The following is an 18319-nucleotide window of genomic DNA, read 5'->3' on the forward strand; positions in this document are numbered from 1 at the left end:
CATTTTCGAAAAAGTGTACGGGTCTGTACATCCATTTGTACCGTACATACCGCGCAGTTAGGTACCTTTCGGGCGCAGCACCTGCTAAGTGCATCCGCGTTAAGTGACGTCGTTTCGGGACGTAAAAGTCAACCATGCACGAGATCGAAATGACAAACGTCCGTAAAAAGGGCGAAATGGCGCACCGTTGACTTTTACGAAAAAGTTTCGTGCGAGGTATTGAATGTTCGTGTTCGATAGCTGTTCTCCGACATGACGCGGGCACGGACTCGTTTATTCAATTAATTCTTCATATTTATTCGAAGTGGTTTTAAAAGCGCTGTTAAATAATCGGCTCGGGAGTCCTCTCTTAAATTCTATATCGGAAGGAAATCGCATCGATTCGCGAAGAAATTCTCGCCCGCTAATAAATTCGAAGAATGCAGTTAACCCTTGCTCCGGATCGAAAAAATTGCACCCGGGCCCTTTAAACGGTCCCAACAGGGCATTTGACTCGGGGGCATCGGGGGGTGTACCCGTCGGAGGTACATGGAATATACACCGAGCAAGGTACATGCACCTCCGTGGGGATTCAGGGGAGGGGGCACAGAGGGAGCATACACTTCCTCGGCAGGAATGGATTTTATTCGTCTGGCGAGTTCCAAAGCAAACGATAACGCATGACGTACGGGCTCGACTCGCCCCTGGCCTATCTTAGGGGCACGTAAACACTTTTCTCTTTCTATCTTCGGGAACGTGTTTCCACCCTCCCCCAGGGGAGGGTCCGATGCAAGTTCCTTGCGGCTTTGCGGGAATTTAAGATCCCAAGAATTACCTTCGATGGATGCCACGAGGGGTATGAAATATGGGGTGCCGCGGATAAAAATGAGAACAATCTCTCGGAATTATGTAATTAATACCGAGAAAAAATAATTTCTAATTTTCTCTCTCAGCCGCAGATTTTTCATCGGTCCGATCGACTGCAGGGGGCTGAGGGATATTTTGTGCTCTAATTACTAATTTTTAATTTTCTGGAGCTCGACGGTGGGGGATTAGAAAACGGGAGAGGGGTATGTAGGGTATCGGGGTTAGGTTTAATCTGTGCGGATTTAAGTCGGGATTCCGGGGGTAACGATCGGACCCGGTCCAAAGCGACGCCGAACGCGCGCAGGGGTAGCAACCCTCGCGGCCCTAAAAGTGGCTCGAGTCGGGCCGCGAATACGGGGCTGAGCACTGACCGATAAATTTTGCCAAGTTCCCGTATTGAATCAGCAAGGGGTGGAAAATCCGACTGGTACCGGAGAGTTACGAGGGTCGAGTGGCGACCTGCAGGGGTGGAAGCGAGTTGTAGGCATTGGAATCGACGGGGAAATATCGGGAACTTTTGGGAGATTTTACCTCCGCCAATGCCGCGACGGTTTCGCGCATGCAAACTTCGAAATGCTTTGCTTTCAATGCCCTTCCGACATGGGTGCCCCCTCAACGACGTTAATAACAATTAATATCCCGCCCGTGCGAGAATCGAAATTAAAACGAAAAACCACGAAGTACCCCCAGTGACTTATCGAAATTGTACAAATTGCCCCAACACGAGGCGGGTACCTAATGATTCCCTATTTCATTTCCTAATAAAAAAATCGAGCCTTTCGGAGGGTCCAAGTCCCGTCCAGAAATTTAATCGAGTACGAGGTACATTAGGGGTTTCGGGGTGGGTCATACCTGGAAACAATTAAATCTAAGTACCCGCTCGCATGTCGCCTGTTTAACTAGACCTGGATGCAATTTCATCAGCCGCAAATTGCCCCTGTTTGATATTTCTGATCCATCAAGTTCGGGTCGCATTACCATTCGTAGACGAGGGCGGGTATTACAAGGTTACGTCCTAATTCGGAACCAGTCATGAACCGCACGGTAAACGCACACCTGAGAGGTGTGCGTATAATCCCGCGTACACGCCCATTTCCCCGCGAGGGGTGCAATGGAATTAAACCGGGGTGGCAAAAACGGTAATGGAAGCGAATGACTTCTGGCCGAGCCTGGCTGGCCGAGAGCACTCTAATTGATTCGGGGGCTGGGAAGAATCGCCGGGGGTTGAAATTCCGAGTTTTCCGTCGGCGTTGCACCTTCTTCCGATTCGAGGACTCTTCTTCGCCGGGAGAATAGCCTCGAGAGAGGAACGGGATCCTAGACGCCGAGAATCGTCCCGACTACGTGGCACCTCGGTTCGCCCTTGCGAATGCGTTAAATTAAGGGGGGATTTTCAAGAACCTCCGGTGGATGCAAGTTGCACTCCGGTGACAATGGATATCGCCCAGGAGATGCTACAAAATAATCGGGATCGAATCCGACCCGTTTCTTGAATCTGAATAATTATTTCACATCTTTGTACGCCACTTACGGTGGATCATCCCCTATCGGCGGGGTTGAAACGACCTATTTTCCAAATAGGCTGTGAAAAATCGCGAGAGCATATTCGCTGCACTCGATCGATGCAAAGGTGCCACGAAACCGGGTGGTCGAACCGCATTCAGCGGGGAGGTCGGCAAAGCCTGAATTACCGGCACGCTCCAAGTACGCCGGATAATTGAGCGATTTTTAATCAGTCAATATCCGGCGGTATCGGGACTCGTATCCAATTTCTACTTTAATCGGAACTCCCATCTCCGGGGCCGATAGTACGCGGCCAGCCCCGCCAACCCCGAAAACTGGATCAGGGGCGATCCATCCGGCCGCATCTCGGCCACCATCTTGGTCATCCCCGATATTACCTCGTTATTGCTGCTAGCCGTTCAAACACGAGGTCGAGCCACGTTTAACGTGCTCTCAGCGAACGCACACACCCCTGTAAGCCCGGCACCCCTCGTAGGGGGTGCGGTATTTAAGCACCCCGCGGGACAGTTTCGGAGAACCCGAGGAGGGAAGGGTCGCAGCAATCAGGTGCGCTAATGCCAATCAATTATGTGCCTGCCCACCTTGCGCCACCCACCACCCCCGAACCATCCGAGCCGTCAACCCTTTATCGATAATACCACCTCCCTCGGACGGCTAGTGCCCGAGATGTACGTGTACGAGCATCGATTATCGATTCCCGGAATAGCGATGCGTCCCACCCCCGACCCACCCACCTGGACCACCCCCGGAGATACGTCACGTGGAGGGGACGCTGCGAGTGACGGGACGTCAGAAGTGCTCAACGGTGCTCCTAAGGAAAAGTTACTAGGCTCGAGATCTCCAGGAGGTCCGAAATTCGTTGGGAAAATTAACCCCGAAGGAGCCTCCTCCTTGTAACGATTCGTTAATTCGTTAACGAGTTTTGGGGGGTAAACTTCCCTCGAAATAAAACCTAACTTGACTCTATGCAATTCAATTTTGTTTTCGAAGATAGAAATCGATCTAACGTGAAAATTGCAATTTAAACAGATTTGAAAAAAGGGGTGTCAGGGGCTTTTGTGGGAAATATCAATGTCTACTCCAGGGCATATGGAACTGACTGATAACGTACGTGAGACCGCCTAATCGTGCCGGATGATATCGAATAAGGCCCTGGGAAGGCAAATCGGCTCTGCTGGCGATTTAAACGGCGAGGGGTGGCTTTCGGAATCCGGATTAAGGGAAGTCGATTGCGGCGCCGGTCAATGCGTCGGCTGGTCGGCAAGTCAGAGGGCGATCGATAACGGCGGATTGATAACGGCAGCTTCGAGAGCTCCTCTCGAGCCCCGGGCCCGGGGAAAATTGCTCGGTAAAAATCGAACGGGCTTGTTTCATTTCTCTGGAAGCAATTGTTTTTGGAAAGACTCCAGGTACTCTATCCATGTTAAATTAGATCGAGGATCCAAGTTTCCTTTCGGATCTCGATACGGCGAATTCTCCCACTCGCCACCTACTCGTTTTCGCATTCCGTCCATGTAACGAGGAAGAAAACATTTCTTTTAGCGGAAATAAGTTATCTCGCGCCGCAGCGACATTGATGGAACGCTCGTCCCCTTTTTCCTCTCCCTCCTATCAGCATATTCCCCTCCCCCGTCGGCACAATTTGAATTTCGAAGAATATCGACGACAGCGCGATGATCGAACGGGACGAGGTCGCGACTCTGTTTGAACAGTGTAGGAAAGTTGGAGGAATTAGAAAAGAGACGTGAAAAAAAAAATCGTTCGATCGAGATATTGCTGGTGGAGGTGTTCTCTTCCGACGTCGATTTCAATCGACTGGAAATCGGTCCGATCGGTCGATCACGTTGGACGAACGTTTTCCTAGATAAAGACGGCTCTTCCTCGTCGCAAAAAAATGCACAAAATTTCGGAAAAGTTCGGGACCTTATTCTTTAATATTTTTTAATTTTTTCCGGCCGGGGCTCAAGTAGGTACGTCGAGTGTCGGATTTGCAGGACTCGGGATTTTGCATCATTTTTCACTTGGCTAGCTGCGAGGGTGAAAAAATATCGAAATAAATATCTCCTAGTTACAGGACAGCGTTGTGATTTATTGCATCGAAATAAAATTTATTTCGGCCGAGAGGATCCCATTCGACGCGCGCACCAGCTCCCGGTCAAAATACGCGTTATTCGGCTGTAATATATCGCGAGACTGTATCTCCTATCAGCGGAATTTATTTATCCGCTTTTATTTATTCGCAGGGCCTTTTCCCGGAGGCAGTAAAAGCGCGCTCTGTCCTCTCTGGCCGCCGTTTAACCGCAAAAGTCCCTCCCGAAGTATCGCTCCATCGCTCGGATAACCTCAAGGATTATTCATTTTGCGGAAAATCAATCCCCTTAGCTTCTCACCTCTTGGCTTAACCCATCCTCGGGAAAGTCCACTCTTGCCACGAGGGCGACCTACCTCAACCCGATCCCTCGACCTTAATTTTTCAATGGACCCGTGCCGGAACACCGAGTGATCACGCGACGGGGATGGACTTCCAAAAATTGTGCGAAAAAATTAACCATCTTGACGATAATAGAAAATGCGGTAAAAATATGTAGCAACCTTGATTTTGCCCAGCGGTTCAATTGCGAGCAAATTCTGTCGGGCCTTTTTTTTTTTTAATTTTCGGCCACTGATGGTTAATTGCGTTTCATCGACGGGGAATTATTTTTCCGGGCGCATTTTCGAGAATCGAGGCTTGGAATTACCTGAATGCAGTGTCTCCTGGCGAGCCAGCCGATGTGCTGCAGTTTGAGAGGGTCCAGCAGCGCGGACGCCAATCGCAGAGCTTTGAGGGTGAGTGCCGCCAGGGCGGAATGCAGCGCGTTGAACCAGACGTTCGCCTCGACGCTGTCAGCCGCTCTCAGCAAGCACTCGTGCACCCCATCGGGCGAGTGAAGCTCCAAAATGCGGCCCTCTGAAACCAAAAAGTGCCGGAGGAACTCGTGTCAAAAGCGGCCCAAGGAGTGCGCGTGAAAGCTCCGCGAAAGTCCAACCCTAGAGAGCCGGAATCGGAATCGTCTCCGGGCTGGATACGAAAGAGGCGCGTGTCCCTTTTCGAGGATTCCTAGTGTCTCTTGCCGTATCATCGATAACCATTTTCCTGGGAATTTAAGAGAATTTCCTGGCAATTTCTCTACAGGTCCTAGGAGATAGAAATTCCCTGGCTCGAGATTTCAATTTTAAGGTCGAACGCGTTTCTTTAATTACTGGAATTTTTTTTTTCTACGCGTTTCGGATCTCGCGTTAGAAATCCATTTCAATCTTTTATCGTATCCCTTATGAACTCCGGTAAGTAAGCCAAGGTTAAGCGAGCTCGGTTCACTTAGGGTAGGTAAATTTTCCACGACGGTTACGGGGAGGTGGATATTTTTATGGATGCTAAATTTACCCGCAATGGGGTAAACGGGTGGGCAGGCATTGCGTCAACGTGTACCTTGATAATAGAAATCCTCACGTAATCGATATCGCTCGCCACCCCGACCGCGTATTCTTATCCTTCCACCGAATATAACCTGATATGATTCTGTCTCGTTTCGACATCATTTTCGTCTTCTTTATTTTCTTCTCTTTCGGAAATTCCACGGTATACGAGACGCATTCCCAGCGAGATTTTCCGCCGAGTTAATTCGAGGAACGACGACGTGTCCGAAATGCGGAGCGGAAATTCGGAATGCGGACGTATTTAATTTCTTCGGGGAGAATGGGACGTTGCTTCTAACCGCCGGGAGAAAATTGAACGGATAGAAGAAAGGGCGAAACAAGGCGCGGCCAGCGTATCGTAAATCTCATCTGTATCTTTTTGCAAACGTCTGCTGTTCGCGACATCCGTGCCAGCGGTGGTAAACGGTGAGAAGGTTGATGCGTGAAAAGAGGAGGAGAAAGGCAGAGAGGATGAAGAGTCGAGGAAGATTCAGGGCAAAGAGACAAAAGAAAATATTGAATTTCTCCGATCAAAAGGAAACCCAGGGTCCAGTTAAGAGCCGACCTGAGAAAACGGCAATTTTTGCGTCAAAAGAGATTTCACCTCGAAATTGAAACCATTAATATTTGTTTGCGGTAATTATTATTCCCAGGAAAATAGTCTTCATAATTTGAAGATCGTTATTTTCGTTTCATGCTTTTCCCCGAATTTCCTCTCGCAAAATGTGCGTTTTGCCGAAAAGCACGATGCACGCACCATTGTTGCAGCGCAGTTAATTACTTCGCGTGCGCCGGAAATTTATCTTGTTATTCGGAAAATATTTGCGTACGAGCCCTTCATTGTTCCCGATCGATGGAATTATCATCTCCGGTTAGACCAGATTTCAGTTCGTACAGAAGAGTAATCCATTATCAAAACGAACGGAAGGGTAGATGCGTTGCACCGAAATGCGCAGTTTACAAGGAAGAACAAGTGGCGATACGTTTATAACCCCGATTCGACTTTCGCGCTTAATTGCCAATTTGCGGCGCCATTGATTCCGAGTTTCTAGTTTCAAAGAGAGAACGTTTATATTTTATTCGTACAAAAAATGAGAAGGCAATGGACGCGCATAGTGGATGTACCTTTCCTCGGGCATTTGCCTCCCTATTTGGCTCGTCAAGTAACGCAGGAGATATCCGCAATCCCGGCCCTATAGTTTTCGCATTACAGCCCCGAGTGTATTATAGATGCGTCGTAATTTCACGAATGGGTAACAACCCGACTAATTTTGCACATACAACACGATTCGACGGAAATAACAGAACGGCGGCAATGCTCCGGACGTGGAGTCGTTAGGCAACTTTACCGGCGCCAATCCTATTCCGCGGAATTGTTCGCAATCAGACGTACCGCAGTCTCGCGCTCGGACGCCGGCCATACAAGGCGGTCCATCTATCTTTACGGCCGGCACTTACTTCTTTACATTTAAAGGAGAGAAACGAGGCTGCCACCCCAAATAATCCGGCAGTCGGCAAATTTTAACCCCAGGTTTTCTAGATAAATTATCCAATTACTCGTAATAAATCGAAACGAGCTGAAAAATAATTCCATCCCACCGCAGGATATTTCGAAGAATCTCTCGTTTCGCGTCCGAGGCTCTAACCTCAAAACCGAGACTGCCGCTCTAAGAGGCGGTACTTATAAAAAATATTCCCCCGGGGGAGGGAAAAAGGAAAAGAAGAAACCGACGCCGGATCAGCGGCATACGCTCGTCTCCTTCGCTCTCGGTCTCCTTTGGCAAGTAAAGCAGGCTATCTGCAGTCCCGGCCCTAATAGTTTTCGCATTACAGTCTCCGGCACATTATAAAGGCACTATAACTTCGCGAGTGGATGACAACTCAATTTCAAGTTGAGTCTGACGTGCTCGCGTGCACTTGAAACTTGGCGAGCGCGCCGGTGTGCGTTCCCGCGCGGCCGCGTGAGGGTGGGCGGTGGGTGGTGGGTGGTGGGTGGCGCGCGCTCTCCCGCGCGGCCGGCAGGGAGCGTCGACCGACGGGAGCTTTACGGTTCATCACTGTTCATGCGAACTACCGTAAGTGTCTGCTCCGCGGAGAACGGCGTAGATACAGATATAGGCGTGTGTGCACATCCGGTGGAACCGGAGGCTATAAAGCCACCGGTAACAAACGCTGGCTGTCTCTTATATAAAGTATCCGCCTTACCGCTCGTCCTTCTTCCCTGTCCGCCCGCCCGGAGGTGCCACCCCGCGGGCGTCGCGACGCCGCCACCCCGCGAAAGGACGTTTTCAGGCCCGTTATGGCGAATCCCGGCCGAGGCCGAGTTCCCGGGATCGAACCGACCCTACCAAGGCACCGTTCCATCCCTGGACTCGGTTTTACCGATTTACCGACTCTCGTGTCCAGGATTTGTGCCCCGGGGGCAATTAGTCGACCTCACTTTTCGAGGCACGCCCGCGTCCCCGTCGTTCGAAATTAGCAGCGACGCCCTTCGCGGGGACGATCGCGAATTCCGGGGGCGTCGGGACGCCCGGCTGGTCTTCCGCTCGCGGAATTGAATTATTTCGCCGCGGCGACTCGCCGACACCCGAGATAATCTAAACTGCGCGCATCGCCCCGTCGTTAAAGCCAAGGTGTCGAAGTTACGTCTCAAAGGGGCCATTTAATTGCGCCGCTCGAAGCAGTTACGAAAGTTCGTTTAATTAACGAAATAATGACTCGCCGCTCGCCCGCTCCCGAGACTGGCGTTGTTTGCAGCCCGCGACCCCTGCGTCGCTCCTCGAGGCGTTGGGTGGCTCTTTGACGCACCTGCGGACACGTGGGTGCTTGCAGGTGCATCCAGGTGCACGCTCCCCCGTGGACATATATTTGAAACATCAGTGTTTAACGAACATTAATTTATTTCCGATCGTTTGAATGCCGGTAAACGGAAACTGCCGACTTAAAAGTTTCCCGCGAGACGACGAGCGGACTTGACATTTTTTCGTTGTCGGTATACGGGGCGAGTTTACATGTAATTATGTACTTTGACCGTTCGGCCGTTTGCATCCCTGGCACATATGTGCCCCCGTTGGGAAAGTCAGATACGAAATCTCTTTGTTTCCGCTGCGCAGAAATGTAGGTGAAGAGAAAAAGTGAGGGACGGAATAAGAGAGAAAGGGGAAAAAAGAAGCCCGGATCAAAGGGATACTTTGCGCGTATGTACGCGGACGAAAGATATACGTAAGCTCGTGTACTCGGTCGTATGTAGGCTCTCCTATGTACCCTCGTATGTACCCTCGCGTGTACGCGACCTCTCGCCACGGTAAATACGTCTTGTGGGGAAAAATGGCCGTTGGTGGCGGAAAAACAGCAATTGTCGGTGCGTTTTGCGACACGCACCTCACGTGGACTAAGTAATTAGAGCGAGGGTCATGGAGCGCTTCAGGTTTAAGAGAAATGCCTTTCCTTTCGGAGCGTACCTCGTGACCCATTTTCCTTTGACCTCGTGTGACTCGACCGACGACACTCCAAAGAGAAAATCCTTTAAGAGTCCTTTTTTTATCTTAAGGAATTTTCTCCGTTGGGTGAGACTTTAAAAGACCGTCTCGCTTTGCTCAACTCATTTCTTTCATTCTTCCCCTCCGCAAGTTTTTTAAATAAAAAATAAGTCCTGACTAAAGAATTACGTCTTTTGAATTTTCGAGTCAAGAAAGCCGGCAGAGAATCGCTACCGATGCACGGGTCGGGAGTCTGAGAAAAATCTTTAAAGGTGTTCCAAATTCGTGGCACTTTTAATTTTACATAATGCCTTTCCAAAAAGGCTAAAAGCCCTGAAACCCCCTCCTGAATAATGCATCGCGATCAATGTTACATTAAGGCTTTTACTACCTATGCATATTTCACTTGTAAAACATATAATCCGGGGAAGAAACCTTGAAACGTTTTACGGTCGACATTCGCGATAGAATGTGGATGGGTTATTAAACGCGTTGGCAAAATTGAACAATTCGATATAATTTTCCATTGGTCCGTTATCAAATAATAAATAAATACGGGGCATGACAAATTAAGCGTGTCCCTAAATCCCAAAACGACATCACGGCGGGTCCGAGAGAGAACCGGCGAGGCATTCGACGCGCGGTTCTTTGTGTCAATGAATGTAAAAGGCGGAGAGAAAAAAAAAGAAAAGATAAAGAGAAATCGCTAAATCCAAAGCGCCTCATGATATCCAGCGCATCCAAGAGAAATGTAAATCACGAAATAACGAATCAAATTTATCGCCCATACCGGGCGGTGCGCACGCCATAAAACCGCTCCGCGACGCATTCCTCCGTGCCATAAAAAAGCTGAGAGCAATTTCAAGTACCGAGGTTATTGGACGGGGTTTTTTTCCACATATTCAGCGGAAACGCGTGGGCGGGCCACACGAACGCACCCCGTTCCGCAGGCGGAGGGGTAGTCGCGCGCGAAGTGCGCGGAGCCGCGCCGAAACAACATTGGTTTAATCATTTTTTTCCTTCCTGGGTGGCGTAATGAAAAACCAGAAGGGGAGGCGGGGCTCAAAAGGAAATCCGCGATCGGGGAGACGGAGCGGCCCCGGGAAGGATCGGGCCGCTTTAAGCGCGGAAATTGCGGAACACGAGTCGAGGGCACCAGCTGATCCGCAAAGCCGGAATATTAGCCGGAATCGTACATTTCAGCCGAGGAATCCCAGGGGACTCTCGCCGATTCTTCCCCTGGAATCTGCCCTCCCCCGGGGCGGTCGCGCGACCCCGGGACATCGCCACGTATATAGGGGAATTCTTCGGGGTCAGAAGGCCACGCGAAATCCCCCAGATATGCGGCCGCGAAGCCGGATTTCTAAGCGTCGCGTCGCGGCGAATGCGGCGCGTCACAGGGATGTCCCGATTCCTGGGGACAATTCCGACGGCGATCGCGGAATCTCCGAGGAGCTATCGAATTTATCCGTAACCGCCTCGGAAATAATTTTCATAACACCTCCGACTCGATGATCAGGACACCTCGCGCCTATGGGAATTTTTCGGACCGACGTCTCGAAGATTTTTTTCTCGGTGATATTTAGGGTATGCCCCGCCCGCGGGATAAATTCCATTTCCTATCTGCGAGCTTCCTTCCATCCTGCTTTTATCTCGACAGGACTTTCTTACTTTTCTTCCCCGGCACCGTCGTCTCTTTTTCCCCGAAGAGTTACCCTCCCGCGTCGGCGCGGGGTCGGGACATTGATTCGGCCAGGACCTTGGTCCCCTTCGTAAAGCGATACGCATTTTTCATAAATTTTTTACGCCACGGTTAAAACGGCTCTTCGGGGTCCAAGTGACGTACGCCATCTACCGATGCGCGGGAAAGGAGGAAAAGAAAATATTACGAGGGATTTTCCTTTCTTCGAGCGTTCTCCTCGAGGTCCTCCCCAGGTACCTATCGATTCGCCCCTCAAACCGAGTTCTCCCCTTTCGAGATGAAGTCTCGGCAAACGAGGGACTTCGCGAGGAGGCTACTCGTAATCCAAGGCCCAAACATCCTGTTTGTCCAACAGCGGAACGACAAAACAGCCCGGAAAAACGACTCTATACAAATGAGAGATCTATCCGGTCCCTGGACCAGGGATGCTGCGCGAGGCTCGCAGGGGGTTCTCTTCGCGGCGGGGTGGCGGGCGGCGTTTATTCTCCCGGTCCCCGTCAAACAAAGGGGATCCCAGTCGTGTACCTAATGAAAATTTCGCGGCACACGTCGAACTGCACATTCGGGGCATCGGAGGCCGCGCAATTCCCTTTGAGTAGGCGGAACGCGTCCTGGAAGCCCTCCGAGATCCAAGGGAACCGTTCTCCGATTCCGTTCTCCGTTCTCTGCGGCGCCTCGTCGGGGCCTTTAGCCTCTCTAATTAAAGTCCGGGATCGCGCTCGGTGCCCCCCCCCCCCCCTAAGAAACCAGAACCCCGGCTGGAATGCTCTCCAGAGACGAGGTACCGACGCTCCTCGAAATTTTCCAAAAAATAAAAAAAATCCCTCCCAAAAAATAAGCATCTTTCTTATCCAAATTTTTATCTAGGAAAAAAAATTATCTACATGAGTTCACCCCCATGGTTCCTTGGACACCGGGGGGCATCCGGGTACGATTCGACGCATCCGCTTTGACAAGATCGGTTCTATCGAAAATTTGCGGTCCGGGCGAGGGTGCCGGAGGGGGCGGGAAAAAAGTCCGGTAATTTCAATCGGAGCCTTCGCTCAAGAAATTAATGGCGCCGTCAGTCGCGGCTCGTTTGCGCCCGGCCGCAGGGGCTGTTCCCCCCTTACCAATTTCCCGTCGTCGTCGGCGCTTTTCCCCACCCCCCGCCGCCCCATGGGGGGCTCCTTTTTTTCACCGACGGTTTCGCGAGCGGCTCGCGTCGTAGGTATCGACGAGCCATCAAATGCGATAAAATGAAATCTCCCCGCCACCCCCTGGAAAAAGAGCCAGAGGAGTCGGTCGACCCCGTCGAGAGAAAAGGGGGAATCTGCCCCATTGTTCCACGCGTGACTACTGATCCGCCCGTTCGTTTCGCGAATCGATTATCCGGAGGAAAAGGGGTGAGAATTCCACCCCCGAATCGCCTGGAAGAGTCGAGCAGTGAGGCCGTAAATTCTTTCTTTTAATCCAAAGGGAAGAATCTCTTATCGCGTCTCTGTCGTTCATCCGTGCGGAGCGATGAAACGCGGCTGATAATTATAACGACTTACCAGGGTTTACTTTAATTCCTTTTGGACTCGAGCCTTTGAGGGGCGGTTTTATTTCCACGGCGACTGGGTGAACGCCTCTCTCGGAGGTTAAAACGCCTCCCTCGATTTTTGGAACAAAAAAAATAATCGTCGGCTCTTTTTATTTACTTCCCGTGAAGCTGGATTTAAATCCACTTCTTTTTTCAGGGGCGACACCTGTACGGTCGCACGGTCTTATTTTGCGGTAAGCAGATGCGACAAAATGGAACCTCCCCTGGTCCGGGGAGAGAGCCAGCGGAGTCGGTCAACCCCTACGTAAAAATGGAGGAAATGAGACCCGATTCCTCTGTCCTTCTCGCGAGATAAATTGGATTTTCGCGTTATCTCCCGGATGACTTGAAACGTCCTTATAAAGAAAATACGTGGATGCACAATTTTTTCAAGCGGCGGAATCCGTAAGGGTTGATAGTTTGGGAAGTCTGGAAACTCGTTAGCTACGAGTTGTCGCGGCACGGCGAGATCGAGCGTAAAAGGCTTTAATCGTGCGCGATCGAATTTGCAGTGCGCAATCTTTTTGATGAAAGGGAATTCAAGCAGCAGCCGGATGTGTAACGCGTGCGCTTTCTAAAAGCTTTTCAATTCCGGGGAAAAGGGTAGCTTTGTTACTTTTAAGTCCTCTACGAGGCGCCGAGTGCTTTCATTCCGGAGTTCGAGTGCGTCGGAGTCGAGCTTACCTCAATTTCAAATGTTAATTCCCGTGGGAGAGGTTGTTAGCATTAAACCTGAAAAACCCGGTATCCTCTTTTTCGAGGCGCATTATGCGCCGGCTCACTACTAAATTTCAATCTACATTCTCGCGCTCAAAAACGCAGACCCCATTAAGCCAAGCCCCTCGGCGATATTGCGGGAATTCGAGGCCGACCATAAGTGCGCTCCTTAAATGTCCGGCATTGAAATCACTGCACTTTCCGATTTTCCCTGATTTTTTTCTTTCACCGCGTGCATCCTAATCTCGCGCCCGTTGCTCCTCCACCTTTACCGCATTGCTACTTGGCAAGCTTGAGTTTTTTTCCAAATTTCTTGCTTTCGTTTGTACGCTCCAGGGTGGCGTAGGACGGCATTTTGTTCCTAGAAACAAGAGCTTTTCTACGTCGCGAATCGACGTCGAGCGCACTTCGGCGTTTTAAAGTATCCTTTTCCCTTCCCCCTTCAAAGCCCGACGGGAATTTCCTCCCTCGAGTTTATTAAAGAGATAGAATGGCTCGCGTTAAATGTCTCGTTTCGAGTAAGAGCTATGCGCTGTACCGATTCAGTATTCACAACGTTCCGCTTCCGAGGGGACCCGAATCGAAATGGATTCCTCTGTCATCGAGTGCCTCCTTCGGTACCATATTTGGACCGCCGCGTTCGGGATGAAATAAAAACCTATCCTCCCATCCCACACTCTTAAGCTTTTCCGCGTGAACCAAACCTCTTAAAAACGCGTCGAGATAAATATGAGCCATACGGATTGGATATACAATTTTTAAGTTCACCCTTTGGGAGAGATTGCGAGGTACCGCGCGAAGGCGGGGATATTTTTCGGGCCGCCTTTGTGGAAACTCGGCGGAAATGCGGATCCATTTGGCGGGGAATAATTAATGGCGATGAATTATCCAGATGCCGAGGCCGTTATCCCGATTCCTGGTCTTGGGTGCACGATCCTGGTGTTTACCGTTCATAAAAGGCTCCGTCGAGGTAGCGATATTTTACAGGGGCTTGCGAGGGAACGCCGGGGAGAATAAGAAAAACGCGCCGGTGGCGGGGCGCGTCATGGAGGTTTATTGCGGGAGGTCGCTGTTATTATATGCCAACCTTCAAAAATGCATTAAATCGGGATAAAGCCGGGCTTAAGGGACTACCGGGGTCGTATCCTGCAGGATCTCCGCATCCCCGGCGCGGCGACTCCGCCGTCACGCGACACACGGCGACACGCCATGTCGCGCGACGTCACGCGGCGACAAAATACAATCGCCACCCAACACGCGTGGAAACGCGCACGGAGGCATCCGACGTCGCACACATTTCCTCCGAAGGATCCCGGATGGCTCGTCAAACTTTAACACCCGCCGATCGTTCCGCCACCCTGTTGTGCCCAGAAAATCGAAGGGCTCTTGGGGGCGGGCAGGCTTAAGGGTGGGTACCCTTCGAGCGATAACCTGATAGTGGAGCCTCGACGAGACCCAATCGGTCCGCCATCAAGGACCAACAGGACCCTGAAGAGCGTCGCGAAGAGATCGACGAGTCCCTTGGGTCGATTTCAGGATGAGTGCATATAAAAAAAATATTCCCTCGAATAAAGAAATATTCGATCGAGTAAAAAAATATTAGTATCTCGGTATCTCAATGCTTAGAGTGGCTTTCGGGAGTAATTTCGAAGAATTGTCAGAAATTCGGAGTTTTGCACGAAAGACTTCAGGAGAGCAGGATTCAAAGTATCGAGTCGACGTCGAAATTTACCACCCTTGTTCCGAGCGAAATGCCAGGAATTGCGAGGACTCGCAGGAATTAACCCCGAGCACCCCTTTCGTCTCGCCCCTGCCGGCTTCACCGGCATCATTTGTCCCTAGTGTTTGGAAAGCAATGGAGAGGATCTTTTCAGATCCTGAAGGCGACACTCGAGGAAGGGGACAAATATAAACAGAGAGGCTGCGTTTCCAGTTCGGTCCACTGGTAACGATTGGATCGATAGCCATTATCGTCGCGACGCTGAGCTCCTATCGAATCGTTTCCGACCCCATCACCAGCGAAAGTCACGGAAAAGTATTATATCTTGTCAATACGAGGACACCCTCTTTCATCTTCGATTTTCTCATTACCTAATTTTTTTTACACTAAACAAATGGACACGAAAAATAATTCCGTTTTAGAGAATGCCTAATGTCCTTCTATCAGCGTCCTTATCGGCGCGAAATGGAAAGAAGATCGTTTCTCAGTGCCTCCGTAATTTTAACGCGGGAAACAATGGGGGATTCCGCAGTTTACGGTAAAAATGCGAAGCCGGGGAGAGGTAGAGGGGAAGTAGCAGTAAAATTCATCGGAAGACCAACGTAATGGATCCGAAGGGGTTCGATTTTCTTGGCTCGCTTCGAGACTCGTTTTTCCGTGGAAGTACGGTTTCATGGTGCTCTCTTCGGGTCGCCTCTTTCTTCCCGTCTCTTTCTCCACTTATTACCGGTTCTTTCTCTTCCCGTACACGTCCGTCTCGCCTCTTTCTCCCACCCTGGGGAGCTTTCGCGTTTATTACCCGAACCGGGCCGCGTTATTTCCATGTGAACAAAGCGCGGATTGGCACTGCGCTTTATTTCCAATGAAAATTTAGCCAATAAACCGAGGTGGACTTCCTTCCTTTATTCTCCCGTCTTATTTCCGCGCTTTATATTACCCCGACATACCTCGCAATTACAAAGTGCATCTTTTGTCGCGTCCTTTCTTCGTACCTTTTTGTTGCGCCGTTCCGTTGCACCTGTCCTTCGGTCTGCAGATGTCACTTTTTGCGCGGGAAAATCCGAGATTTAAAAAGTACTCGATACGGTCCGCAACTGAATTGTCCAATAAATATTTTATAATGACTCTTTGCGCAAGAGAGCTTAATTAGAAGTCCTTAGGGTCGCGATCACGCTCATTCGGCGTCGAAGCGATTCGGAGTCATTTTCCCAAAAACGTCGCATGAGATAGAAATTAACCCTTTGGATGGAGGCTCGAAATTGTCGAGTCGATGGTGTTGGAAATTGGTCTTAATACAGCCTTTGCGTGCCTCCAACATTTCTTACCCTTTTCTTGTGGAATCATCGCGTGGTTCGGTACAATGGACTCTAGAAATCGAGGAAAACGTCACAATGGCTCGATCTAAGGAGGAGAGAAGTATTTCCCTTGTCACGGTTTAAAATGTCCAATTTTATAAGAAATTACGATTTTGGTTGAATTCTCCTCGGTTTAATAATAATTCACGTCGTTTTCGATATCGTTCGAATTTTATCATTTTTAAGGTAAGCACGACGTACGCGGTGAGTTGAATTTTCAGGACCTCGGAAAGTACGCGGACCGTCATTTGCACGAGAGACGTCGAGGAGGGTCGGCGTAAAATAATATTTTCGAAGGGTTCAATCGAATCGAGAGAAAGGAAGGGTTTTAGCTCGTCGGCAGTCGCGAAAATCCGGGATCAGGATTGCATTAGGACGAGGGAGGAGCTAAAAAGTTCCCCCTTGACCCGGCGACTCAAAAATGGAGCCCGTTCCCAGGGACGTCAGCTCGAATTACTAGTCGGGGCCGAGGGGGGAATTTTCGCGTCACGTCACATGAAAGTCGTTGATCCTAGGGAAACTCATCGGTCGAATTATAATTGGGTCAAACCTTTCACTACCCCGAGGCTTTTCGCGGTTCACTTCTCGAAGTGAGGCGGAATTCCGAAAAAAGTGGAAAAAAGTCCTCGGACCGAGCGACGCAGTCATTTCCATTTCGAGATCCACTAATGCTCATCGCGGGATGATCCGAAATGAGTTTTCATAAAAAGGACCGAGGAAACCCAAAATTGGATAATGTACTCTGGAACTCGGCCGTGTCAAAATGGCCTATCAGTCTCTACGGTTAATTTTTGTCTTTTACCATTTTACGAGAAACGTACGAGGAAGTTAACGGTCATGGACGGGAGGGTCCTGGGACCCAAAGAATCCTCGCTCCTGTTTGCTCGAAAATTTTTAGCTGTCCAACTACCAGGCCCGGGGGTATTCCCGACCGAGGACAAGGCGAAGGAGCAAGGAGAGGAAGAGAATCGAGGAACGTGGACCTGGGAGGATGAGAAAGCTAGAGTGGATTGCTGTTTGTCGTGTCAGGTTGACTCATTGTGTCCGGAAAGTCGAAAGAGGACCCACTGTCCGGCTGACAAACATTTGTCCTATACTATTCAAGAGTTCGCCGTGGCATGTAAAAAGAGGAAGAGAGCTTGTTTCAAAACGACAGGACAAACTCGAAGAATCGAAGGACATCTGGGAGTAGAGAACAAATTTGGATCATCTCTGATTCCGCTGGGGGTCGATTGGCGGCTTCAAACTAGTCCGCCGCAAACATTTCCGATTTCCTGTTTTCATAGTTTATTAAAATCGCCGAATTCGCCACGTAAATTAATTCCGGCAAATAGAGATAATTTTCCGAGGAGAGCACGACGATGAATTTAATCGGGAAAATATCTCGGAGGTCTAAGAGTCAACGAGGTTATGTCCACGTTGAATTCTCTATTCTAGGTACCGTGTACTATACAGGGGCCAATAATTCCCTCACGAGCACGGAATCGAACCTCGAAGTACGGTTCAAAAAGCGATCGCTCGATTGAATGATCGATCGCGCGATCAATTTCTCCCTTCCAGCCGTTGGGCTCTGGGGAGCGAAATTCCGAAATTCCGAATCATTCCAGAAGTCGAAGTGCCGTGCCGGATATAGGTTTGAAAAAAAAAAAAAGGAAAAAAGAATTCCCGATGTCGGAACAGAGCGCACGGGCCATCCACTGGCGAATCGCGTCCGTTATCGAGAATACAGAGCCCCGGTTTGAATTAAACTCGCAGAGGAAAAAATCACGATGACACGTCGCTCAGTAGATTTTCGCTCTGTCAGTTCTCCGCCCTCTGCTCCTCGATCTGGCGGAATAATTCGTATTCCAGGATTCGTTCATAAAATGGTTATGTTCATAAATGAATTATTCGGTATATATACGTTCTCGGGTATACTTTACGGCCAAAAGTTATTTATTTCCGTATATATTTTTTTTA

The 18319-nt window shown here is 49.8% G+C and overlaps 1 protein-coding gene across 4 annotated transcripts in view; it reads right to left on the reverse strand.

Annotated features, from left to right (window-relative positions):
- The window catches only part of LOC105698870 (beta-1-syntrophin), a 205221-nt gene that overhangs the window by 23182 nt on the left and 163720 nt on the right, over positions 1 to 18319 (reverse strand). For all 4 annotated transcript variants that reach the window (XR_001103965.2, XM_012423476.1, XM_012423475.1 and 1 more), the window contains exon 4: positions 5109 to 5317. Coding sequence is in view for 3 of the 4 variants with exons in the window: in XM_012423476.1 (XP_012278899.1) it covers positions 5109 to 5317 (209 nt within the window). In the remaining variant the exon portion in view is untranslated. The remainder of the gene's footprint in view (positions 1 to 5108; positions 5318 to 18319) is intronic.

The sequence above is a fragment of the Orussus abietinus genome, unplaced genomic scaffold (genome assembly GCF_000612105.2).
Source record: "Orussus abietinus isolate OABI.00-Male unplaced genomic scaffold, Oabi_2.0 scaffold12, whole genome shotgun sequence".
Taxonomy (NCBI): Eukaryota; Metazoa; Arthropoda; class Insecta; order Hymenoptera; family Orussidae; genus Orussus; species Orussus abietinus.